Here is a 27840-nt window from a genome sequence, read left to right as displayed (position 1 = left end):
TGGCCTTTAAAAAAAGAAAACATAATAGCCTGTTGTGTGCCCACTGTTATGTGGCAACTGTCAAGAAAGCCCAGGGAATGACTCATTGTCCTCTGAGCACATCCTTCACATTCCTGCCCCCGCACCTTGGCTCCTGCCCCTCTCCTCTCCATGCCCTTGCCCCGCCTGGCCTGCCCAGAAAGGCTACGTGCCTGCGAGCCTCAGGCCCAGCCAAACCGCTTGTCTTCTTTCCCGGGCCAGTGCTGCCTCCCTCCCCCGATCTCCCGTGGCCCTCACTGCCTGCCCAGCACACTTGCAATTTGACGTGTCCTCTCTAGGCTGGATAATTACCTTTCATGTCCTGTCTCTAGAAATGCACTGCAATTCCCATCGGTGCAGGCAGGTCTTCCCTCCCTGTTTTGCTTTCTTGAAAAATACAATTTCCCCGACCGCATGCCTCGGTCCCGTTGGGCACTCAGAACCACCTCTTGATGGGTTCACGAACCCTGATCTCTTAGTGCTTGGGGGTGGACTGTGTAGGGGTTTGGGCAGCAGAGCCATCGCCTCTCAGCCTTCCTTGGTTTAAGGTGTCGGTGGACTGTGGACTCCTGCTGTTATAGCACTTCAAGGGCAAGGTCAGGGAGGAGAAACACAGTGTTTACTTCATAACTCCACCTGAATGTGTGCTCTCCCCTCTACGGCTGGCTGTCAGCGCAACCGGTGGCAAGGACATACTGAAGAATTCCGAGGATTCAGGGGGGCTGAGCGTCCTGGCTTCATGGGGTGCCTAGCACAGCACCAAGAAGGCCAGGGAGAAAGGAGGAAGAAAAGACAGCTTCCGGTGGAGGAGGAGAGTCCCTCCTTCTGTCCTCTGGCCATGGGAGAAGACCCCTGGGAGATTCAGCTCCAGACTCAACCACTCTGCTGTGGCCTCTTCTACGGGGTCCCATTGACTGAGGCTTTTTCCACAGGAGAGCTGACAAAGCAGAGGATTGGGAGGAGGGAAGTGGAGACAGCAGAAAGTTATCTCCAGGGGCAAGTGGGGAGAGACAACCCCGTGGAGATGCCGCTCGGATATAACAACGCCCCCCAGAGACGGAGGGTCATTTCTGAGCTAGAGCTCTTGGGGGCAGGATTCAATTGCATGGAAGAAAGGTTAGGGAAATTTTTACCTGACTCTACAGAAAACTCTGCTGAGTTAAAGGGTGAGTAACAGATTTGAATCCGATGACCTAAGGAGTCTGTGAAGAGGCAGCAACTGTAACAGGAAGAGCCTGAGCCTGCAGTGGATGGAGCTGGGTTCAAATGTCAGAGGTGTGTCCAGGGCCGAGGTGCTGGCTCTGATCCTCAGCCTCCTCGTTTGGAAAAAGAGCGAGTCCACCACAGTGTTGTCCAGAGGATTAAGTGAGATTATACAAGCAGACAATGTGATCCCTTAATAAATGATAGACCCATCCACATGGAAGGATGGGATATTTCTCTGTCTCTTTTGGGGCAACTTAGGCTTTGGAGCCTCCTGAGGGTATGGAAGAAGGGCACAGTCAGAGAGAAATGCCCGGTGGAGGGAAGGGCCATGAACTTGTAGGAGCGATGATGTTGGATGTTGCATTTGAAATTATTTCCTGCCCCGGGCTATAATGGCTCTGTCTGCTCTCATCTTCAGAAAAGTCTGTTATGTGCAACTGCTCTATGTCAGTGGCGTTTTGCAAGAGAAAGGAGACAGGTGAGGTCTGTGTTTTGGCTGCCTGCCGTGGGAAAGCAGAGAGCAGACTAAAAGGACTGATCAGGAAGCAGGACTTCCGAGCTGGAGCCGATGGGCGGACGCGTTGAGGGAGGCAACAGGCTTTGACGTGTGAGTGTCAGAGGCAGGAAGGGACGCAGACTTGGTAGCACACAGATGCTATGCACACGTGTCCCAGGTAGAAGGAATCGGGACGTAATCCCTAGGGTATCGAACTAACCAGCCCAGAGCCCAGAGTCGACCGAGAGGCTTTCGTGGGCCCCGAGACAGCTTTTCACTCCCTAAGTTCAGTCGACCTGACTCACCTGGAGGAACTCTAGCACGTTCTAATTAGTCGGTACCCGCTAAGCTCACGGAGCCAGCATCTCCAAGTGTCAGCTGTGGCTCTGTGCACTCAGCCTTTTCCTCTGCGTGACAGGAAGTTCTCCCCAGGTCGCCAGCCTCAGGGATGTGCAGGATAAAAATTAATACCAGCACAAAAAAGATTTGGCTCAAAATGGGGAAGGATGTCCAGGACGGCTTCCAGGCGCTGTCACGCCGTGTGCAAGGCTGCAGGGGCGCTCTCCGACTCCAGCGCCCACGGAAGAAATAATTCATGAAGCCCCTTCGATAGTGCAGCTGCCCCCAGGCCACCATGCTCTCTCTGGGCTTGCCTCTAGGGCAGGGCTCCTTAACACGCACCAGTGCCTTCTGAAGGCTGGGAGCAGGGCCCTCCCTCCTAATCCTGCAGGGCCAGGCCTAATTCCCAGGCTCTTACTCACAGGTGCTGCTGAGTCTCCCCACTTGGCCCATGATGTCTTCCACAAGGTCAGCAGCTCTGTCAAGGGCACCAGCTGAACCGCTGTCACTCATTTCCTATCTCGTTTGCTGGCACAAGTGGCTAGAAAGCCCTTTGCAGCATCTGCCCTGAGCCTCCACAGTTCCTCCCCACCCTCCCCCACGTGGGCCTTCGCTCCTCATTTGTTATTATTCCTGGCTTGGCCGTCGTGACCTCTCCCTTCCTGCTCGCTTCACCTCTCTCCATTCCACACCTGGGCTCCCGTCCTTCAACTTGGAACAGATCCCCAGCTTCAACCCCTGACCTCGTTTGGACGGCATCCCAGCTTTCTTCCATCTCCAACCCCTACTCCTGGACTCCAAGCACTGAAAAGAACACATCAACTGTCATTTGTAAATTATAGACCATAAAATAAGTATAAACTCCAGCACATTCAATGGTGACCCTTTAAATGCTTTCTATTTTTTAACTGTTTAATACTCCTCCTGCCCAAATACAGGGTCCGGCAGAAGTAACGCCTGCGTGCGTGCAGTTGGTCGGGTAATAACATGGGCATAATAATTTATAGTTTTAATTTGAACATGTCCCTAAAATGCCATATGGTGCGCTGGAGTGTGGTATTGTTACGTTACAGAATTGTGTGCTTATGATTTTGTAATAAAAAGAGGGTGTTCTTTGTGCTGGACCCTGTATTTTGGAGGCCTGATTTGCTAGTGCTCAAAGCCTGCATTTTTAGTCTGCCTACCAGTGAAGCGAGTATGCTCCCCCACCCCCACAGCTCTCCTCCACCCCACCCCCATGCTCCCTGAGCCCTAGGCGCCTGTAAGGACTGACCCGCCCAGCCTGTGGGCTCACCCCTTGATTCTAGCTCTTTCCTCCCAGTAAAGCCACCCCTTCCCTTCCCTCCCCACCCATCCGAGACAGTGTGTATATCTGTTTGTCTCTTGGACTCACTCTCACTGAACGGATGGCTGCTCATTGCTATTTCAACCAAGGTGGCTAGAACACCGAGAGCTGAGCCTTACTTACACTAGAAACATGTGTTGATTCTCTACTTCGCGGTCATTTCCTCCACCAGCCTGGCCCAGTCCTCCTAGGTGATAATTGGGCTAGCGAGAACAATTTAAGCAACAGGCCACGACAATTGTTCTGATCCCAAGCAAATTTACACAGGTCACCAGAACATCCATCATTGCTCACTGCAAGCATTTTAATGCCAGTAGAGATGGTTATGCATAATTTATTATCTAATTGATTTGACCAAAGGGCCATGAGAGAAATAACAGGCATTTATAAATAAATAACCCACAAGAACGCCCTCTCTTTCCTTCCTGCTTCTCTTTATCTATTTTTTAAATCAACCTGCATCCACACACGAGTCCACTTTTATATATAACTCAAATATTTATCTCATGACCTCATTCTTTGTGGCTCCTCCCCCACACACACACAGACTCCTCCTCAGACCTTCCTGGAATTGAAAGAGGGAGGGAAGGGTCGTATCTAGCTCTGCCTTTGATTATTCGCTATTTCTACTGCATGCTGCTTTCTCCTGACAGTGTCATTAGCAACGGGAGGAAGGTTCTTCGCCAGGGATGCCAGGCACAGTGTCTGCTCACCTGGGCACGGCAGCCCTTCCCAGAGCCTTCCCCCTGCCTTCAGAAAGTATTCCTGGCCTCCCCCTGCACCCCTTGTTTTCCTCCCAAGCCTTAACAACCACTATGCTTTCCCCCTAATTTACTCATTTTATCTCTTCTGTTTAACCTTAATACCTTCAGAGTCCTCTCTCCAGAATGCCCTGCCTGTTCCTCTGTCCACAATAGACACAGGCACTGCAGGAGGGAAGAGGAGGCAGCCCGTGTCATATCTGGGAGATGATTCGGAGATTCCGCTGAAGGACAGACATCGAGGAGATCCGCGAGATGGACAGTGGGGTGCAGACCAGGCAGAGCGAGCAAAGGTTATGGGTGTGAGGGGTGTATTTGTCTCTGTAACAAGAGACCGCAAACTGGGTGGCTTTAAACAACAGAAAGGCGAAGTTCTGAGGGCTACACGTGTGAAAGCGAAGTGTCAGTAGCACCAGGCTCCCTCTGAAAGATGGAGGAGAGAAGCCTTCTGTGCCTCCTGCAGGTCCTGGGCCCTCGCTGGCAGGGTCCATTCATAGCTTCATTACTGCAGGGTCTGCCTTGCAGTCACACGACCTTCTCTCGTGTGTCTCAGTCGTCACGTGGCCGTCATTCGAGGACACCAGTCATCTGGGATTAGGGGGCAACCTGCTCCAGTATGACCTCATCTTAACTAATTACATCTGCAACAATCCTTTCCCCAAATAAAGCCTCGTTGGGAACCGCTGGGGGGTTAGGACTTCGACGTTTCTTTTTAGTGAGGACACAGTTCAACCCATAAGGAGGAGCAGGTCCATTCAGAGAACAGTTGGTGGTTCAACTTAGCTAGAAAATTGGGTGTGACGGGGAGTGGTGGGAGGCTAGCAACTAAATTAGTGGAGAGCAAAACTACAGACTTGTTAGTTTGATGGGGAAAAGGTCTCTGCATCTCTCGTTCCAGTCCAGAAGCTCAGAATTTTTTGCCGTTGGTCAAAGAAAAATAGAGAACTATGATGCGAGCAAACCAATAATGTCTTCTCGCTCTAGTTATGATTCTTTATTTTATTAATTCAATAATATTTCTTGAGTACCATGTGCCAGGAACCATCCCAGGCAATGGGGATTCGGTGGCAAACAAAACACACCCGACTTCTGCCCTCCAAGATCAACAGCTCCAAGTGTGGTCTTACTAGTCTTTAGCCATGACCTTCCTCATCAACACGTAACAATGTTGAGAAGGAAATTCCAAAGTAGAGAAATGTAAAACCAACAGGTGGCAAAGTGGAAAACAAAACAGGAAATCATTTTAATGGCAGAAAGGAAGTAATCACGCATGGGTGGCAAGCCTGTGCAAAGCTCTTTCTATGTCAAGGCCAGTGCCCTTGACATACATAAAGTATCGGGTAACTGACTCCTCCTGACTGCTAAGGCATGCTCGTCATCCCCATAATGAAAACAGAAAACCCTCGACTGACCCTGCAGGAAGGCGACAACATAACAGCACACTGCCCGGGACTCAGCCAGCAGCTGAAGTTCAAGAGTCACAGTGGGAAATACACAGCTACGTCTCCCATGCATTAGGGATAATTGGGCCGTGCCTGGACAAGCACAATGAGTTGGAAACAAGCCTTCAACTCTAATCTGGCAGCACGCTTGTTGATAAATCGCAAAATGTCTCCTGGTTTCCATGGCAAAGAGGAAGATGTCGCCGACACGTGACTCACTGCCATTATGTTCCCTACAGTTAATATTTTCCATAAGCTACAGATGGTCTCTGAATTGGCCGCTATTTGCAGAAACGATGTTCTAGTCCTGTAAAATACTGTGTAGAATCACCTCTCAAAGGCGTAATGTGCATGAGGCAGCTCATCTCCTACCATTCAGCAAGTGACCCTACCTTGGCAGGGAGTTCCCCATTACATAATATAATCCGTTTTCAGAAAAGCTAGAGAGGAAGGAAGGAAGAAAAGAGTAAGATAATGAACAGCATTATAGATGTTCACAAATAGTCTGCTCTTCTCTTTCCAGGAACACAGTGGACTGTGTTTCTCTGCCCTTTTAAGGTTAGGTATGACCATGTGATTTACTTTGGCTGATAAAATGCGTTCAGAAGTGACGTATGTCACTCCTGAGAAAAAGCTTTGAGAGCCAGGGCCCAGTTTGCTACATTCTGCTTTACTGTTGCTTTAGAAATCGTGGAAACAGGTACCCAGACCAGTTCTGTCAGGTCCCCGATGACCCTGACAAGCCGAGGGGCAGAGTGCGGGTGAAGTGAACGATTTGTGGAGTTAAGCCATTGAAATCTATCTGTCTTTTTTTTGTTTGTTACTGGCATAACCTGTCTTGTTGTGACCAACATCAAGTTCTTCTTTCTTTTAATAATTTTTATTGTTGTTTGAATACAGTTGTCTTCATTTTCTCCCCACCACTTTCCCCTCCCCACCCACCCCTACCTCCCACCTCCCACCCTCCATCCTTCCCCCTTCGGCTTTGTCCATGGGTCCTTTATACATGCCTACCAAGCAGTAAGTTCCTTATGTCAATTCCTCAATGTTAATGCGGCAGAATTCTCAGATAGGTGAATAGTGCCCCCTAAAGGGGATTGGTCCTTGTAGGCGTGCTCCTGCCTGGGTAGATCTGTGAGTGAAGCCAAGGTTGGGCTTGAGATAAATTATCCAGGCTTGATAGTAGGGAGCTACTAGAATATATTTATTTTTACTACCCAGTTCTAATATACGCTTTGGATAGAACCACAAAATACTTCAGTATGATAAAGGTTAATATAATATTTTTCTGGTCAAAATATTCAACAATGTTATGAAGAATAAAAAAAGGGATAAAGGATTATTGTGAAGAACAAAGGGGTAAAGGAAAAAGAAAGAAAACCAAGTCAACCGAATGCTATTTTAATAGATGGATTGTAGCCACTGAATTAATACTGTTTGTCAATTTACAAATAATCAAGAAAAGAATAAACCAAAACAGCCAACAACAATCAAAAGGGGGTAATGACATCCATTCAAGGCAAAGTTTGCCTCCCTCTACATTGTATGACCTCTATTTCTTACTGTGACAGTTAGAAAAACGTGTGGATAGTCAGAACAGTTTTTTAAACTGAGACTTAACATAGCTTGTTTTCCTCTTCCTTCTTAGGTCTTGGGTTCCACGTCTAAAGAAGAAACAGAACTAGGGTTTTGCTGATGTTTAAAATAAAGATATAATTGCCTTAACAATTGTTCCATGCACTGTGTCAGACAACGTGCAAGGTCTGTGTCCTTCCAGGACAAAGTCCCCAAGGACAAAGATAACCCCACAAGCCCGTCGCACTGATGGAAAACTAACCTGGCTCTATTTCGCCACCATGCGGTCAATGTGTATATCGCGCTTCCACCGGGCTGGCGCCCAAGCAAGATGGGCTTCTGGAATCTCGAACCACCTAGAGAGGTGACTCAATCCCACAGGTCACACTTTTCATATAAAGAAATTATATCTTACCAAGGAACAATGTGTTCGTTATGTTTTTATTTTCTGGCTCCTTTGTTCTTCAATCCAGTAACTATACCCCAAAGTTACAGAGATGGATGAAAACATTTTTAGTTTCATACCTCAAAAGTTCAAACATCCTTAAATATCTTGACTTCTAATGCACATGGAGATAATTCATTTTGGCTTCTTCCAATGGACTAATAGCTCACTTTCCATTTAATGAATTCTGAGCACAGTGTGATTTAGGAGATAGAAAAGTCCCCGACTGCTTAGAAGACTGGGGAGTTAGATGCCCTTGGTCACTCACCTAAAGGCGAGGCCCTAATGCAAATCACTTAATGCTGAAAGGGTCTTTTCCGGAGAAAGAATGAGGCTCACCTGAGGACTTTCATGGGGAAGATATCCAGCTTAAAAAAAAACCTAACTATTCTTATTTCACTTCAGGGAGCCTCACAAGATTTAGGACTTACTTTTTGTGTCTTATTTGACTTTCTAATTGTTTTGTGAGTCCTAACATTATTTCTCTGACTAAAATTTAAGTTACTTGATGGCAAGGATGGTGTCAATTTCCCAAGCCTGTGTACATTTTACTATAATACATTGCCTGAAAGATTATAAAGTAGATATTTAATATTTCATTTTAAATGAACTTTTAGCAGGTCAAAATAACAATATGAAACTTTAAAAATACACTTACTAATAAAGAATACTCACTAAACTCCATCAATGTACTAGCTACTATATTGACAACAACCACCAAAATGTCCCAAATGGGGGACAGAAGTCAGCCAGCAAGAAGCACTTATCTGAGCCCACTGATTGTCTGTACTGCTTTGTGGTCCAGATTCATCAAGCACCATGGAATCTCTTCAGGAGCAATAGCTTAAGAGTATGCCAGTTTTATTATTTAGTGCTGTTTTGCTTTGTGGCCTATGATTTGCCCTTAAAATTGTATCCATGTAATGATACATAGCATTACATAAGACTCTATTATAAAGTTAGCTTTTCAACCCACAAGCCCATTCCTCAGAAGTTTCTGTTATTCATGTTAGATGAAGCTGCCCATTATCAAACAGCCTCTGCTGGGGTGGTCTCAAATTAATCACATTTTTTCTTAATTTTTAGTAGAAAATATCTACCCCTGAGAACTGAGGATGTGATTTTTTAAAAAAGATTTTATTTATTTATCTTTAGAGAGGAAGGGAAGGAGAGAAGGAGAGAAATATCAGTGTATGGTTGCCTCTCATGAGTCCCCTGCTGGGAACTGGCCTGCAACCCAGGCATGTGCCCTGACTGGGAATTGAACCACGATCGTGTGGTTCACAGGCCCGAGCTCAATCCACTGAGCTACACCAGCCAGGGCAGGATGTGATTTTTTTTAAATTAAATTTTGCTCATGATACAGATTTCAGAGTTCAGGAGTCTGATTTTCCTGTTGTGATTCTTCCCCACCCCCACCCCTGCTGTTTTTTTTTGTTTTTGTTTTTTTTTTTTTGCATTTAGTATAATTCTGCTGGTTATTTTATTTGAAAATGGCCCAATGATCTTTAAGATTATGCAAATTAGAGGATTCAGTCTAATATCTCTCTCTACCTACTTATCTGTCTATATTGGAGAGTCCCACTGATGTGCTTAAAGCATTGGATTAAAGACCATGGGTTTCCTGGAAGATTATGTCCTAGATAAATACGATCAACTTGACTTAGTGACATAAAAATAAGCTGCTGGCCTATAAGAAGGCTATTCTCTTACTATTTGCAAAAAGAATGCAGTCTTTGTTAAGGAAGTTTTTCTCTCGTAGGAGTAAGTTAACATATATTCTGATTTTTAGTTTATGCTGGGTAAGAGAGAAAAACAGCTATGTTTCTGCTGTTTGCTTATTGAATTTCATTTATTAAGTGAAAACAAGCAACATTGCTTGCTATTTTTACACCACTGTGCTTTTGCCCACACTACTTATTCTCCCCGGTGTGCCTTTTCCGCGTCACTTGCAGTATTTTATCTCCCCTATCCATGTTCTCCTTGTAAATCCTCATGGCAGTGGTTTTCAACCCATGTGCCACCGCGGCACACTGGCGTGTTGCGAGAATTTTTAAAACATGCACCGACCTCTTTTCCCTTAAACTGCCAAACCAAAAAATGGCAACAGCCATCACAACAGCTGTCCAGTGTGAAGGAATCAAAGTTATATCTATTTTTTTTGTCAGGCCAACAAAAAAATGTAACAGATTTTTTGGTGTGCCACGGAACTTTAATCATTAGTTTACGTGTGCCGTGAGGTGAAGAAGGTTGAAAATCGCTGCCTGAAAGAACTATGCCTGTGTCTGTTACGCGTTCACCCCTTTATTTGTTCAGTAAAGACTTAGCTGTGTGCCATGGCCAAGAAGATGGATCGATATTTTATGGTTGGCAGAGTGATCTTGTTTTTGGCTGTGCTTAGGTAAACTTACGGAGCCTTCTGCTTTATCTTGTTTTGTCGTGTTTCAGAATGACCTTGTTTGAGTTTGGTATTTCATGAGGTTATTTCTGTCTAATAGGAGAATAACAGGGCTTAGCTGTGAGTACCAGGGCAGCTTCTATAAGAAGTTTCTCTTCTTATTAGCTTTACTTAATAGCTTCTCTCATTAGCCTCTCAACCTTGCTTCCCTGCTCATTAACTGTGCTTAACAATTCCCTGCTGATTTCCTATGACCAATGTAGAAATCACTCAGCCTACTGAAAGTGGTAGTAGGGGATTTAATAAGTTATCACTTTTTAATTGCAAAAGAAAAATTTTATTGTTGACATTAATACAGATGGCCCCATTTCCCCACCTTGCCTTCCATCTGGTCGGCACCACACTGTTGCCCTACCTAGGAGTTATGCATATATGTTCTTTGGCTAATCTCTTCACCCTCTTTCAATTATAAGAACTTGTTCATCAGTCATTCCCAGCCTAGATGGTGACTGCCCCGAGGGAAGGGCTAAGAGCGGCACATCTGGATACTGTAACATCAAACTCAAATAGCCACCAGACTTTAAAATTCCCTGAGTAGACAAAACCAGTTTAGTCAAACAAGAAAAGTGAATTTAGCCTATTTTTTGAGACAAATGAGGCTAACCTGACCTGCATCACTTTTACTTATGCCTCTGAAAGTCCTAAGTAAAACTTAGATTTCGCCCCCAAATTGAAAAGAGGTAGCCACTAACCAATTCTCTTCCATTTAAGAAAATTCTAACATGATGACCAATCACTGACAGTCACAGCCTCCACACTATATAAGCGGGTTTTTATAATATACTTCCAAGTCTCATCCCATGTTTGAGAGCTCTGAGTCTGCCAAACTTTTTGGTGTGTGCATAGTAAACATTTACTATTATTAAGTGATTTATTGGTTTAACTTGGTTTTTTTAAATGAATTTTGACAGCACTCAGCAATGTTTGTTGAATCCTGATCCAAATTTTCTCATCTTCCTGTCTTTTCTCATTACTCTCTAAATCTGTCCACCCTTCTCCCCTGCCCACCTGTCTAAAGCCTAACCCCAAAGGGTCAATAACCACGCTTTAGAGCACTTTCTTTGTACCATTTAATGGGGTGTATTACAGTGTTTTGGGTACTAAAAGAATGTTTTTTGAAAAAAACAACACTTAAGACACATTACTAATTAACTACTAAAATCATGTTATAGCTTTTGCTTTTTGTAAGTTCCTTTAGGACAGAACTATAGCTTCTTTTTGGTTTCACTTTAGTGTCTGGAAAGAAAGCACAGTGGCAAACGCTGATGACCTTGGAAGGAAACTCTTGCTGAGGACCAGGGACTAGCGTCAGATTGAGAGTTCAGGGTTCAGGGTTCGGCAGGCTACAAAGCAAGGCACAGAGGAGAGTTGACTTGACTAATCAATCACAGAGTTTGGGCGGGTACCCATCTCCCAGCTTTTTAATATTATTCAAGTTAGTGCCTGTTGGCTAAGCATAAATGAAATTGGGAGGCTTTGGCTAGAAATAAGAGAGATTTTTGCAGGAGACGTAAGGTTTTAACCAGACATACAGCTGGGCAAAAGAAGAAAAAAGAGCTGAGAGTTCTTATAGTAAAAAGTACATTTTTGAGATGAACCAGTCCTGCATTTTTTGCCTCTGGATTCTGGATGGTTAATCCTGTAAATGACTGGTGGTCCCGGTAGGTTAACATTCTTTTGTTTGCCCTTCAGGAGGTTATCAGAAGTTTACTTCAAAGTTTACGGTTATACCCAGACATTTTCGTAGGACTGGAAAGTTTCAAAAGTTTGTGGGCTACTTAAAAACAAGAACAGAATCACTTCCTCGTAACTCAATCTACTTGATTTTAGTAATTTAGCAGTCGACTAGAGTGACTCCATTTTACTTTTTCAAGCCAAACTCTCAAACAGTTCCAGGGATCCCAGGCCTCTTTGGGGGCGTCCCCGGCACAAAATCAGGGAGGTGGGCGTGCAGGCGGAACCTTAGTTCTCACCTTTGTTTCCCGCGACAGCACTGCTAAGGCTACACTACCAAATGGAAGGCCTCCTTCCTCTATCCGATGGCCTGTTCCGGGAACGGTTCCGGAGTTTGCAGCTAAACGATTAAGCGACACCCCAGCAACAGAGAGGAAGGCCTCCCGTTGCAACCTCCCCAACACGGTCCCACAAGTGCCTCTAACTTGGAACCGCGCACATTACCGCCAGCGGCGCAGAGCGTCAGCCAGGCGCGTGCTCGCGCGCGCGCGCGGCCGCACTCACGTCCCCACCCCGCCCCTGCCGCACGCAGTCCCTTCCTGAGGACCACCTGGCTGCGCGGCTCCCCGGCCACCCGGAACCTACAGTTATCCCCTGGAAGGCGGAGGGGAATCGGTCGACAGCCGAGAGCCGCGACGGGTGGCGGAGACTGCCTCGCACGCCCCGGAAGAGAAGGGGAGGAAGGCGGAGTTAGGGGAGGGAGCGCGGAGGTAGTGAGCAGGGATCTGACCGCTGCTCAGATGAGAAGGGATCTGACCCCGGCTCAGATTCGAACCAGTCTCGTCGGCCGGGCCCCCTCGAGCCGGTTACACCGGACCTGAAGAGGACGGAGCGACACCAGAGGTTCGCACTGGGCGAGGACACATGGCCTCTCCATTCCTGTCCGCGGGGACCACCACGGGCGACAGCGGCGGGGAGCTGAGCTCCGGGGACGACTCCGGGGATGTGGAGTCGCTGCAGAGCCCCGAGACCGAGGCATCCAGGAGCCTGACCGAGCTGTTTGAGAAGGCTGCAGCGCACCTCCAGGGCTTGATTCACGTGGCCAGCAGGGAGCAGCTCCTCTACCTGTATGCCAGGTACAAGCAGGTAAAGTCGCAGGGAGGGGGTGGATGCCGGGGAGCGACAGGAGGCCTTCTCTTTTCCAACACAAGCTAATACTAAACGTGCTTGGTACAAGACTAGTCGTGACGTGTGTGCAGGTTCTGTTGCGTTTGTTTTTTCATCATCCCTTAAAGGTTAGATTGGTACCGACACGGAAAGGACCTGCTATCCTAGGAGTGGTGTTTAGCTGGACGCTGAATGACAGTTTTTCTGTTTTCTCTGACTTGCTCAGTGACCTTGCACTTATGCTTTTACCAGTTTTAGAACCTTTACAAAATGAGGATGACAAAAAAGATTTATCATTCGCCCTTGCCAAAGGGTCATATGGATGTCATACTTAAAAAAAAAATTGAGGTCCAAGAGAATGATACGATTGTAATAAAAAGGGTAATGCAATGCAAAATAAGATTATTACTTTTATTATTGTGGTTTTTAAAAAGCCTTACAGTACCTTAGGGTTTAAATATGCTTCTGTCTGTTGGATACAATTATAAAAATTCCACAACATCAGATGAAATAATGCCCTTCTTTACAGAAAAGCAAAGGGACTCCCAAAGAGAGTAGATACTTGCCTAGGGTCATACAGCTAAATCAGTCGGAACTAGAACTGGCTTGTAGCTCCTGACTTTAAGGCTCTGAACTTGACTTGGAAGTATGGGAGTAAAAGTAATAATAATGTCATATAAGACATATTCAACTTGTCATTTGAAGAGTCATTGAGTTAAGTCCTAGAAGGAGAAAATAATGGCTTTATCAAAATCAACAAATACTTGTTCAGCAGCTTTTAGGTGCAGAACACTTGGGTGTTATTGCCCATAGGGAATGCACAGAAGCAAGAGCATCTGATACTTGCTTTCAAGAGACTGCAGAGTTACCCGAGCAATCTAGGTTTGAACACTGAAAATGTGCTGATGAGAGTTGACAATTCAGGGAAACTCCAGCTCTTTAGAACACTAGAAACAACGAAGTGCGGGGTAATAGCTCATTTTATTTTATTACGTTTTTAAAACCTTTTCTTTTGCCTCTTGGTATCTATTTTCCCCTGAATTCTCTCTTTAAAAAAGAAAATAGTTGTGGGGTCCCTCTGAATTCTTCAACGGAATATACTGAACAAAGGTGAACCTTTTTTTGAAGATTGATGAGTATCAGTTAAATTGATCTGAAAGATACAGTTGTAGATACAAATGTTATAGATCATAGTGTTGAATGAAAATTGCCCCTAAATTGGCCTTGGAATTTGCTTCCTTTGAAAAATTATGGATATCTATTTTCTCTTCGGTCACTTAACTGTGTCCTAGTAACATTAAAATGAGTCTTTCGATTATTTAACAAGAATTTAGCATTGTGCTAGGACCTGTAGCACATCTGGCTGATGATTCCTTGGGAAGTATAAGATTAATTTTCTCCAAATTCCCTATAGAACATTCTTTCCAGCACTCTTGTTTGTTATTGATATTAGTGTTGTCATTATTAAAGATCTGACTTTAAAGATCAGTCATCGGTGAAGTGCAGTCACCAGTCAGCTGCTGTGTCTCAGGTCTACTCACTTCATCCAGATAGTATAGTATGGAAGAGGCATGTCCCTCACCCTTTCAAGAACTTAACAGTAGGGTGTCTAAAGGGACTCTGTATCTGGAGAATAAAATTCTTCATTATTAGAGATTAAGATTATGCTTGCTTAGATATGACATCAGACACAGTTTACATCACCATCTTCTAGATACCTTATTTTTAACAAAATTCCAAGACAGTGTTAAAAAATAGCATCCTTTTTAAAAAGAGTTTATTTATTTATCTTTAGAGGGGAAGGGAAGGAGAGAGGGAGAGAAATATCAATGTATGGTTGCCTCTGGTGTGTCCCCTGCTGGGAACTGGCCTGCAACCCAAGCATGTGCCCTGACTGGGAATTGAACCACGATCGTGTGGTTCGCAGGCCCGTGCTCAATCCACTGAGCTACACTAGCCAGGGCAAGAAAATAGCATCCTTGATAGCATAATGAAGTTGAAGTCCAATGTAATTCCTGCATGATGGGTCACAATTTCTCATAAAATAATTCCATTTGTATTTGGACTAGCACCCTATTTTTTTGGCTGAATGAGATAAGGTTGTCAGCAGAAAGGTGATAAAAACAAGCTAAGCTATAAGACTTTTTTTTTTTCAGGCAAAGCCCTAAATTTACCTAATTGCTTTGTTAGTCTCAGATAAGCTTATGGCTCCAAGATCATCTAGTGAAATTTCAAAAAGATCAGACCAACTGACAGGTCCCTCTACCCCAACCCCGCCTCTGTTCACTAGCCTACATTCTCCCAGCAAAAGACAACTAATTGACACCTATGAAAACAATAGGACAATGAAAATTTCAGACACCTTTTGGCGTCGTTGTATCGGAGCCTTCAGCACTAGTGCAAGTTAGTTCACGCTCGTCCTTCTGCTTTAACCTGGGTGCACTTGATTTACTGGCATTTGCCATGGACAGCCTTTGTTGGAATACACTATTTCAAGGGCCCTGGATTATCATAGACTGTGTATCAGAGAGGACAGAGTTTGGATGCACTGTTAAAGTGGCACATTTTATAACGCTGCGTTATAGCTCATGATTTGTTATCTAATGATCTGGAAGCTGTTCCTCATGATGTCCTAAATTCCTACAGTCTTATTTCCTCAGTCTTTTCCGGATCCGGAACTGTTCTTTGATTTGGGAATACAAAAGCTCTGTGCGGGTTGGGACACGGGGCAGCTGCTGGCCTTTTATTTTTAGCTCCCGTTATGGGCTGGAGGAAGGTGAGCTGGGACTGGTAGGGTGGTTCTGCTTCATGAGATCACCCAGGGGCTCAGTGTTTTTCTGTCTTGTAGCTCGGCCATCCCCCAAGGCATCAGTTCTCAAATTAGGTTCCATGGATGGCAGGGAGTGCCTGGACTTTCTCAGGGGATATGTGAGATCAAACTGTTTTCATGACAACCCAGAGGCACCATTTGCTTTTTTCCTGTGCTGTCCCGATGGATAAACCTGCGGATGTATCGGCACGAATCGCGGCACTGGCAGTAAGGGTGCTAGTTAATAGTCCTCTTTCTTTGCCGCCGTGCACTCAGAGGAGAAAGGCCAGTGTCGCTTAAAAACGTCTCCGTTGAAGCAAACATTTCTGATTCTTATGAAATCTGAACACCTGAGTACAAGTCCCTTCAGTGCTGTGTGACGGAATGGGGGCGTGCACAGGGTGTGTCTGCGGCGCAAGGAGTTATTTGGTTATTTCGAGGAAAAGCACCTATGTAAATTTTTGAGTTCCAGGCTGAGCCGTCCACTTTTTCTTTTATTAAACATCATTTTACTTTATAGAACAACTCCCAGGAAAACTATGCTTATTCAGATTTGAGTATTTAGTGGAAAGTGTCTTCAAAATGAATGAGGTGGACACATCCCTGGAAGGAAAGCAGCTGGTAGCATTTGGTGCTGATGACGACGTTTGAGCTTCCTGTGAAAATTCGGAGTTTGGAGAAGCTGCCACATGAGCTTGACAGCTTCCTAGTACTTCATAATTTTTACTCTTTTGATGAGATGGGTGGAGACTTTAATGATTGTGAACTTTTGCGGTTTGAAATGTGTCAGCACTTGGAAGGTCTGTATAACTCAGTGACTGTGTTTCCCAAATATTGCATGAAATAGCATTGCAAATTATATGTGGGTGAAACCCTTTTAAAGTGTGAGTCAGACCAAAGGATTTTAGTAAACAGTGTGAAAAGTTCATTGATATGACTTCAGATTCCAGTGGCCTTAAAGAATCTGCCACTAATTGAATTTTGGTGTGGTATCAACAGAGAATATCCACAATTATCTGAAAATGCTTCTAAAATATCCCTTTCTTTTCTAACAGCAGATCTGTGTGAAGCGCAGTTTTCTTCCTATGCTTCAACCAAAGCAACACATTGCTGTAGATCGAATGCAAAAGTAGATTTCTGAGAATATATTGAGGCAGACATTAATTTGCAAAATGTAAAACAGCATCACTTTTTTCACTAATTCTTATGACTCATTCTTTAGACGATATGGTTATTTTTATAAAATTTTGTTACATTAACGTGTAATGAGTTTATTATTTTTAAATGAATTAATGTATATTTAAAATATTTTTTTACTTCTAACATGATAAAAGATATAACCCACATAAACAAAAGCTCTTAGGGGCTCTCAGTTCCTAAAAGTGTAAGGGGATCATGAGACCAGAGAGGTGGACAGCTGCTGCCCTCGGTCCTCCTCCCGTGGCCAGAGGTGCTGACCACGGCCACACGCGTGTTTTAGCCAGGGCACGGGGAAGGGAAGGACAAGTCCGCCTTTCCTTTTAAGAAAGGTATCTATATCACCTTTACACACTTCGGGCCCCTTGTTCTCAGGCAGAAGTTGTATGGCTGCGTGTAATGGTTGGCTGGGTGACCGTGCATCTGGCTGGGACTCTTATTACTGTAGGAGAAATGGGGACTAGATGTTGGTATTTGTTTCTGCCACTGGTTGTATCTGGTTAAAAAACAAAAATAGTAATAACAGCTATTTTTACAAAGTCAAATAGTTAATCTCATCTGATATTTCTATCAGTGCTGCAGTCGTTCGGGTGATTTTAGAGATGCCAGAACTAGATTCTGTGTAGCATGTAAAACGGGAAGTTATAGTAGAGGAATGTTGGACTTTGGAGTCAACAAGTCCTGGATTCAAATCCTGCCTACTGATTGGGATTCACTAATGTGTGGCCCGACACACCCCTCCTCAGCTTCTCTGTACTCAGGTATAATCAGAGTTTGTAAAAACAAGCCTAACGAGACTGTTGTGTGGCCCATTTGACACAGCATAGGTGGCGCTCTCGTGCCACCAGTGCAGCTGCTGGTCTCTCACCTCCCCGGTGTCCCTCCTGACGGGGCTGCTCCTGTGTGAGTGTGTGCTTCAGTAACAACCAGATTAATTGTGACAGATTGCTAAGCAAATGATAGAGGTGCTAATCGCTACGATTTCAGAGATGGACGAGATCATTGTGGACTGAGAGGGTGCTTAGAGTCTTGAGTCGTCTCGTAGTGTTTTGAAAAGCTGAGGGAAGGAGAGAAGACATTTCTGGTGAGGGGAGTTACGCAGAGCCAAACTCAGAATCAGAATCCCTAAGGCAGTGAGTAGACTAGTCTGGTGAGCAAGTAGACTGTCACTTTGACTTTAGCAAAGTTCAAGTGCAGAAGAGTAATTGCAAGTAGTGGGAAGGTCCCCGAGAAGTGGATTGGGGTCAGATTAGGGCATTTAGCATTAGGGAAAGTAGGTGTTTTGCTGAACACGTGCCTAATACATTCATTCTATAGTCAACAGACATTTTTACTACCTTAAGTTAGGCACTGCATCAGGTACGGTGATTGAGTTAAGAACGGTTTCTTACAGGGCGTATTCTAACAGAAAGATGAGACTTTACACAAAATTTTCCAATGCAAAGTCGAAGTGACAAGTGCGGTCACAGATGGTGTCACACAGAGTAAGTGCTAAGAGAGGTCCTCAGAAAAGGAGATTGCTTCTGGAAGTGGGAATCGGGCTGGGTAGTGAATTCTGTACAAGTACCATTTATGCTTCTTGACAATACAGCTAATTACTGTACAGCTTAACTGGATTAAAGGTAAGCATCGACTGCAATCAGGAAAAGATTACTGTGGAATAGATAAAATGTATAGAGTTGAGAAACCATTGACATTTTTTGCAAAGCTTCCAATATGTAAATTTTTATTGATTAGTTTCATAATAGGGCACTTTAAAAATAGTGTTTTATTCTGGAATTTGGAAGAGATGAAATGCTGATAGTGTTATGAGCATCAGCATAAATAAACAGTATTATGAATTATGATAAACTGTACTTAAAATTTATTGCATGTTTTAAAATTCTATAAGTGGTAATTAGGGTTGCATAACCTACATTTATAACTTGCTATGTATATAATTCGTTAATTTAGGAATGCAACTATTGGTCACCCATATTTTTTAATGTATTATAGTATTATATAATGTTTTATGCAGTAAGCAAAATCAGCCTGTATTTAAAGTTTGTTTTTGTGTGTGCTTTTGCAAAGAATGTTAAATTTTGTTATTCTATATAGATGCAAATATTTCCTAACCTATAGCTTCTAAGTACACATAGTAACTTTGAAAATAAAAAGTTTCTCTGGTATTTCTTTGAAAAATAAGTTCTTGATTTCTCCCCCTTCATTTAGGTCAAAGTTGGAAATTGCAACACTCCTAAACCAAGCTTCTTTGATTTTGAAGGAAAGCAAAAATGGTAAGAAATTCTCGGAATCTATTGAGGTTGTTGGACATGGTTTAGGAGTTTAGGAATTAGGAAGGGGTGAGCAGATTAAAGAATGATTTGTAAATTAATCTCTCCGCTGCAGACTGCTCAGGGAGGTAATTGGGAGAGAGATTAAAAGAATCCGACTTTAGCTAAGTCTCCTGCAGGAAGCTTGTGCCGTGGCGTCGCTGTGCAAGTAGTTCACTACAGACGTGCGTTCCTCACAGACGTGTGGCTTCTTAGAGTGACCCTGGGGCTGTCGCTGGAGACTTTCCTCTCCTGTGGTGCGGTCACCACCTCTCCCTCTGGAGGGGCCTTTGGAAGAAGGCCAGGCGGCCGAGACGGGAAGAGCAGGCTGAATGCCCGTTTCTCTCCTCCCGCCCCAGGTGTATCTCGTCCCCAGAGCTCTTCTGTTCCTTGCCCCTCCCCCCGCAGTAAAGAAGTGCTGACCATGACCTCTTGGACAGAAGGAGAAAAACATGCCAAGTTCATGTCTTTCCTGAATACGTAAAAAGATTATACCTTCACATTATTTTTTTTACTTATAATTCAGAGGTCCCTCTTATCACAGGAGGCCTTATTTCCTCTTACGTCATCTAAATGTGAAAAGAGATATTTCATACAACAGGGTACCTTACTTATAGCAGGAAGGACTTTGCAGCGTTAGTCCTGGAATCAAGTGTGTAGAGGTTTTAAAACAATGAAATATGGGGGTAGAAGGAAGTGCTAAGAGTGGATTATAACTTTACCTCCTAGAGCAGTGCCGCTCCAAATGTGGCCCTGGGAGAGGTTGCCGACCCGTGAGCTGTCTGCTGCCCACCCGTGAGGAGACGCAGAGCTCCGAGTGGAGTGTGAATCAGTCGCAGCGTAGAGCACACTGCTTACCTCCGAGGGCTGGGGTGTGTGTGTGTGTGTGTGTGTGTGTGTGCGCATGTGTGTAGAACACTCTCAGTGAAGGAAGCAGTCTTTGATTTTCCTCCGGCCCCAGCTTTCCTTGCCAGTGGTGGCGAATAGTTATTTCTCCAGCTGCTCTCTCTTACTGTTTCAGAGAATACCTGACATAACTCTTATTGTGAGTGTTTTAAATGTATAAAATTTCACAAGTTCATTATTTTTCCCTGTACTTGCATGTTTTGAATTGTTCTTAACACTTAAAAAAAGTTTAGATTGTACAACCACTGTAATGACTCAGGCAAGAATCTCAATTGGATGCCAAAACCATTAGATGAAAAACTGCTGGGAGCCGTGTGTATCGGTCTGACCCACCATTTACGTATTAATCACAAAGAAGAAAACAGCTCTTACTGAGTCCTCGATCTTAACAGTGAGGCACAAACTGATACCACGTGCCCTCTGACAGGATGCTTGTAAAGGACACATCACCCGTGCATTGCTCTTGACAAAGTATTTAACCTGATTCTTATCATCATGAACGTTTTTGGCAAGAATGCTCTAGGTGTGGAAACAATTGGACAAATCCAGATTGAGGGGTATTTTATAAAACAACTGGTTTGGACTCTTAAAAAATATCAATATTGTGAAGACAAAAAAAGGTGAAGATTCATGAAGCTCAGTGGTGTGTATGAATCTTTATTGGCCCTGGTCTGGGAAAAGGAAGCTATGAAGGAAGTTTTGGCAAATCAGGGAAATCTGATTGTATTGATGAGAAATTTCCTCAGTTTGACATATGCTGATATAATTAGGGCCGAAGTGTTAGGATGTCTACAAAGAACTCTCAAGAGATTCAGTAAAAATAAATTTAGTAATCCTCATTGCTGGGGGGAGGGAGTATAAGGAAACTAAATGATAATGAAAAAAATCACAATGAAGATTAAATTTGAAAAAAAAAAAGAAGTCCTCAAAAAGATGTTATGTTCATCACAGGAGCGGGAAGACGGTTAAGAGCCGGCGGGACTGAGTGCTGGTTCGCAGGGGATCAGTGGGTCGACTTGCTGGTTGGAAGTAGAGTTGGTAGGGAGACCAAGCAGGAGCCTGCCCTGGCAGCTTGCAGAAAGGAAGACTAAAATATCACTCTTGGTATTTATGCTGCAGGAACTCCCTGCCTTCCTACCCATGTGTATTCTTGCTTCTGTCCTCTGGAGCCCTCACTTTTGAAGTCCCTGCCTGAGGCCTCAGGGTCCCGTGCGAGCAGCTCATAGATGAGAAGACAGCGGGAGGGGGAGGCGCTTTCCCAGGGAATGTCGATTTCTGTGACTATTAGTTTCCGTGTTGCCGAGATGCTCTGAGCACAGTTAATTCACAAGATAGGAGCTGCTGTTATTGGTCTGTAGATCAGGTGTTTTCCACAAGGGGGAAAGTTGGTGTGGGGGAATCATGAAATCTTGAGATAGTATAATGGTCTGTGGTCTCCCAGAATTCAACAGATACGCAGTATATCTGGATTACTAAAATTTCATGGGGGTGGGTGATGAGGACAAAAATGTCTACATGCCCCTTAGGTGGGGTGATAAGATGTGTGCTGCACACCAATGTAAGTGCACACAGTGAAGGCTGCTCTTCCGTGGCTTATTGTGTCCATTTCCCTGGGCCCAGCAACCTGTCCATCAGTTTTTTTTAAGTAAAAAGAGACCTGCTGTTTGTGCCCCTCACATCGTTAACGATGGGTCATTCTGGATATCTTGTCCCACAGGGAAGCGTGGAAAGCCCTTGGTGATTCAAGCCCGAGCCAGGCGATGCGGGAGTATATCGCAGCAGTTAGAAAGCTGGACCCCGGCTGGACTCCTCAGGTGAGGCTTTAGTGATTATGCACGGTGCTTCCCCAGAACCGAGCAAGGAACTTTTGGATGGCTTTTACCTGGAAACACCAGTTGTTTTCCATTTGCTTTGGTGTATCTCTGTTTACACACACACACACACACACACACACGTATTCATATAAATAAATTTTTTCTGACTCTTTTTAGCTAACATGGTAATCTCATGTTCTTTACCACTAAATGCTTCAATTTTCCCTAAGACCAGGGATCTCCTCTTACCCAAGTACATCATAATTATCAAAGTTGGGAATTTTTTTTGCATGTTTTTAGTCTTTAAATCTTTGTAAGTTTTTTTTTTTTAAGAACCCCTGGGCTCAGAATCTCTGCAGGACATTGGAATTTTTTTTTTGGTGTTATTAATTCTTCTGAAATTCTTCTTTTCTGAGAACTGCTGGGCTCAGAGTCCCTGCAGGGCTTTGGTATATTTGGTATGGGTAATGAAATGATTACCATAGTCACGCTAATTAGTATTTCATACAGTTCATTATTTTTTGTGATGAGAGCCTCTGATATTTACTCTCTTAGCATATTTCTGGCCTAGTACAGTTTAGATCTCCGTACTTACTCATCCTGCGTATCTGCGGCTTCGTACCCTTTGACTAACCTCTTCCCGTCCCTTCACCCCTCCAGTTCCTGGCAAACATCATTTTACTCTTTACTTCTCTGAATTTGACTTTTTAATCATCTTAAAGTTCACATGTAAGTCTGAACATGTAATACGTCATCTGGGTTATTTCACCCAACATAACATCCTCCAGTTTATCCATGTTGTCACAAATGGCAGGACTTACTTTCTTCTCATTGCTGAGTCATATCCCGTTGTATATATAAATTATGTCTTGTTTATCCATTCTTCTGTAGATGGTCACTTAGGTGGCTTCTGCGTCTTGGCTACTGGGAACCGTGCTGCAGTGCACGTGGGATGCAGACTCCTCTCTGGAGTCTGATTGCATCTCCTTTCGATACGCACCCAGAATGGGATTGCTGGGTCGGGTGGGAGTCAAGGACCCGTCACGGCTGGACCAGTTTACATTCCTGCTGACAGTGCACAGCAGTTCTCTTTCCTCTAAATCGGGAATGTTAGCACTGATGAAAGATTATTGCCAAACCCATGGTTCATTTTCAGATTTATTGTTTACCTAAAAATGTCCTTTGTAGTTATTTTGCGAAATTCTGATTCCTCATCCAATCCAGGATCATGCATCGCATCTAGTGGTCATGTCTCTTTAATCGCCTTTAATCTGGAACAGTTTTTTGACTTCTTTCTTTCTTTTTTAAGATTTTTATTTATTTATTTTTGGAGAGAGATGAAGGGAGGGAGAAAGAGAGGGAGAGAAACATCAGTGTGTGGTTGCCTCTCCTGCGCCCCCTACTGGGGACCTGGCCTGCAGCCCAGGCACGTGCCCTGACTGGGAATCTATCTAGCTGGCAACTCTGGTTCTCAGGTGGGCACTCAATACACTTAGCCACACCAGCCAGGGCAACTTTTTCTTTCTTGATCATGATATTTTTGAAGAATATGGACCAGTTGTTTTGTAGAATGTTCCTTATTTTGGGTTTGTCTGATGTTTTTCCATAATTAGATTTTAATTATACATTTTTAGGGGGAAATACCACAGAACTGTGTCCCTCTTAGTACATTGCACCAGGAGAACCATGATGTCTATTTGTCCCAGTATTGCGTGTGTTAGCTTCGATCATTTGCCTAACGTGGAGTCTGCCAGATTTCTCTCCTGTGAAGTTCCTATTTTCCCTTGTAATTAGTGACTAATTTTTGGGGAGATACTTTAAGATTATGTAAGTATCCTTTTCCTAATCAGATTTTACCCTCTGGTTTTAATAACCATTAATGATTTTCTAACTCCATCATTTTCTCTGCATTTATCATTTGCCGTTCCTCTGTAGGGATGGGCTCCCCCCCGCCCCAACCTTGCATTTATTTATTCATTGTCAAGAACTGGGAAAGGTCTAGGACTATACCTTACTTGCAAGCTAATAAGTTAGCCTCTTACTGTTTCTTAGATGCTGGCAGAGGTACAAGACTTTGGGTCTGAGCCAGAGGACTTTATTATTCATGGCATGGCACACTGCGCGAGCTTCATTTGATTTGCATTGGTTTCTCCTGTCCTGACCCACATCCCCTGGGGATGGCGCAGGTGGGCCTAGATAGATTCCTGCATATGCAGTGGGTTGTGCTCTAGGGAAGGCGTGCTGAGCTTTGGGTGTTCCCCATTTTTATAGCAGGCGGAAGCAAGCCTGCTCTGTCAGGGGTTGGGAAGACATGCCCTCATCCCTGAAGGTGGCCCACTGCACACACAGCCCTGAGCAAGGCCCAGGTAGAGAGTGGTCAGAGCCTACCTGCCACACCAAATGCGAAGGTATAGGGACACTCAGGGCCCCTGGCTTATCGCCTCTCCCAGCATTCATGTACGTGTGTCAGTGTGTATTCGTGGATCTTTGTTTTAGTCGGTGGGTTATTATCCATTCCCATCATTATTTATTTGGCCCCTGGGAACCCTTCACGATGGCTCCTGTGTCCTTGTGACATATCCCCATCATCCTTTGAGCATTTCCTTTCTGGCCCAGGATGTCAGGCTGCGTTAGTTTCCTACAGTTGCCGTAGCAAAGAATTACAAACTGGTATTTTGTAGCTCAAAACGAGAGAAATGTGCGCTCTCAGTTCTGGAGGCTAGAGGTCTGAAATCAAGTTCTAGCAGACATCTAGCAGATGTCTCTTTGACATCTCTAGGGAAGAATCCTCCTTCGCCTGGGCCAGCTCCTGGTGGCCTCAGGTATTCCTTAGCCTGTGGCATCGTAACTCCAGTCTCCTTCTCTGCCTTCACGTGGCCCTCTGCCCTGTCTCTCTGTATGCAAATCCCCTCACCTGTCCTGTAGACACCAGTCATGGGATTTAGGGTTCCCCTTAGACCTCACCTCAACTTTTCCCCTTCAGCTGCATCTAGATATGATTGACATACAACACTGTGTAAGTTTAAGGTACACAACACATTGATTTGACTTGATATACTTGTATGTCGCCACATGATTGCCACCATAGTCAGTACCTCTGTTGTGTCATGTAAGTACCATTTCTTTTTTTGTGTTGAGAATATTTTTTTAAAGATTTTATTTATTTATTTATCTTTAGAGGGGAAGGAGAGAGGGAGAGAAACATCAATGTATGGTTGCCTTTCGTCCGTCCCCTGCTGGGAGTTGGCCTGCAGGAAACCGGCCTGCAACCCAGGCATGTGCCCTGACTGGGAATCGAACCATGATCCTCTGGTTCACAGGCCCGCGCTCAATCCACTGAGCTACACCAGCCAGGGCCTGTATTGAGAATATTTAAGATCTACTGTCTTAGCAACTGTCAAGTATATAAAAAGGTTATTAAGTATAATCACCATGCTGTACATTAGATCCCCAGAACTTGTCTTACAACTGGAAGTTTGTGACCTTGGAACACGGCTTTTCCCCCTTCCCCCAAATCCTCTGGTAAACACCACTCTGCTCCATGTTTCCGTTAGTTTGGGGTGAGTGTTTCTCTAATTCTGCGTTGCTCCTTCTGTAACACTAAACTCTCAATTCTTTCTTTTAAAGAAATGTTTTTTGTAAGTCAAACATTTGTCTGACATATGGATAAAGGTTCATTAGGATAGTTCCTGCAGTTTCACTTCTGTTTGCCCTCTACCCCAGTGTTTTCAACTGGTATACTGTAAGAGTTTTTAAAACATGCAGTACCTGGCTCTTTTGTAAGAGTCACTGACTTCTTTTCCCTTAGATTGTCCAATTTAAAAAACGACAACAGCCAACACAGCAGTAGCAGCATGGTGCGACTGCCCTGTCTTGAACCATAAATAGGTCAGATCATAGAGGTGCATCTCATTGGTTGTGCTGTATAATAAGGTTGCCTCTGAATGGTTAACTCTTGGTACCGTAAATCCATATACAAGAATAGGCACCTGATTTTTTAAAAGTCATTTTGGAGCAAAAAGGGTAGGCAATTATTATTTTTTGTAAATCAATCAAAATTATACCTATTTTTGTCAGATTAGCAAAATATATTTTTTGGTCTGCGGCAGAATTTTGGTAGTTTATGTGTGCCATGACATGAAAAAGTTTGAAAATTGCTGCTCTGCCTCCACACCTGGTAAAACCTCTTGTGACCACCAGAGGGAGCAAATTTCACTATAAAAAATTTGTTTTTATTCTCAGGAATTCTAGGGCTTTCTGTGTATTTCAGTGGTATTGTTAATACATTGGTTCTTACTGACCATCTAGTCTCTTGCCTTTTTTTCTCCTTAGATTTTTTAAAAAATATTTATTTATTTTTAAAAGAGAGGGGTAAAGAGGGAGAAAGAGAGGGAGGGCCACAACCCAGGCATTAGCCCTGACTAGGAATTGAACCGGAGACCTTTTGGCTAGCAGGCTGGTCTCAATCCACTAAGCCACAACTGCCAATGCTATCCCTTAGATCTTTAAAACTTTTATGCCCACTTGGGATCTTATTAGTAACTTTGTTTCTCTTCATCTTACTGGTCTGACGACTCTCAGACTAGCGTCATCGAATTATTTTTGTGCATTGTTCGTGAAGATAAATAGCACACATGGGAGAACTCACACTCCCCTCTCTTGTTCTGCTGGCCAAGTAGCGGCCACGTAGCTATGCAGTCGCATCTGACCTGTAAAACTTGCTCTATTTATCTGGAGTGTTTACAGCATTGTCAACTCATCTTTTACCTGAAAGAATTCACTGAACACCTTAATCTACCAAAAATAAATAAATAAATGAAATGAAAAAACCTCACTGAACATCGGAGTAGATGAAGTCTTACATGTAGTATACTTACCTACAAAGGTAGTGTCATAACTTTTGAAATTTATATTTAAAAATAATTAGATAGGCTTTTTGCCAAAAATTTATCTTCTTTGATATTTTTCTCATCATGCAGATTTAATTTTTGTCCACTCCCAGGCGTTAGTATTGAATTGGGTTTCTTTTCTCTGGCTGCCTTATGCTAGACAGTCATTCTCTTGCTAGTGGTACACATCGCCTGCAGACTCCCCAAAGCCTCCGACTGCGTTGGGTTCACCTTCTAGTATTGGCCATACTACCTACAGGGTTTAGCACAGGGCCAGGGGCCTCTAAATAGTCCTTTTATTGTCTTAGTGTCCTTCTCAAATTACACTAATCCCCTTGCATTTCTCTCTCATCACCTCTTTCTAACCCCCTCCTGGCTCCTTTCTTGTTTCTTCAAGTTCCAGGGCATATTTTATGCTCACTATTAGGTGATTACTTTATTTAATTCAGCCAGCATTTATAGGGTGCTCTTTTTAAAAAATATTTTATTTATTTATTTTTAGAGAGAGGGGAAGGGAAGGAGAAAGAGCGGAGAGAAACATCAATGTGTGGTTGCCTCTTGTGTGTCCCCCACTGGGGACCTGGCCTGCAACCCAGGCACGTGTCACGAACCCGCAACCCTTTGCTTCACAGGCCCATGCTCAATCCANCTCTATTAGGTGATTACTTTATTTAATTCAGCCAGCATTTATAGGGTGCTCTTTTTTAAAAATATTTTATTTATTTATTTTTAGAGAGAGGGGAAGGGAAGGAGAAAGAGAGGAAGAGAAACATCAATGTGTGGTTGCCTCTCATGTGTCCCCCACTGGGGACCTGGCCTGCAACCCGGGCACGTGTCACGAACCCGCAACCCTTTGCTTCACAGGCCCATGCTCAATCCACTGAGCTACACCAGCCAGGGCTATAGGGTGCTCTTAATTTGTCAAAAAACATACCTGGAAGTAAGTAGAAAATTCAGCATTTATGGTTAAGGATTAGCAATGTTACA

The 27840-nt window shown here is 43.9% G+C and overlaps 1 protein-coding gene across 1 annotated transcript in view; it reads left to right on the top strand.

Moving 5' to 3' along the window:
* Positions 1-12108: 12108 nt before the first annotated feature.
* The window catches only part of ACBD6 (acyl-CoA binding domain containing 6), a 134643-nt gene continuing 118911 nt past the window's right edge, over positions 12109-27840 (top strand). Inside the window, exons 1-3 of the mRNA XM_037034970.1 lie at positions 12109-12905; positions 19144-19208; positions 21868-21964. Coding sequence (XP_036890865.1) covers positions 12684-12905; positions 19144-19208; positions 21868-21964 — 384 coding nt within the window. The 5' untranslated portion in view covers positions 12109-12683. The remainder of the gene's footprint in view (positions 12906-19143; positions 19209-21867; positions 21965-27840) is intronic.

This window comes from Sturnira hondurensis, unplaced genomic scaffold (assembly GCF_014824575.4).
Source record: "Sturnira hondurensis isolate 20B ecotype Veracruz unplaced genomic scaffold, ASM1482457v3 Scaffold0022215, whole genome shotgun sequence".
Lineage (NCBI taxonomy): Eukaryota > Metazoa > Chordata > Mammalia > Chiroptera > Phyllostomidae > Sturnira > Sturnira hondurensis.
Note: the sequence above shows the minus strand (reverse complement) of the source record. Positions and strands in the feature narration are given on the sequence as shown.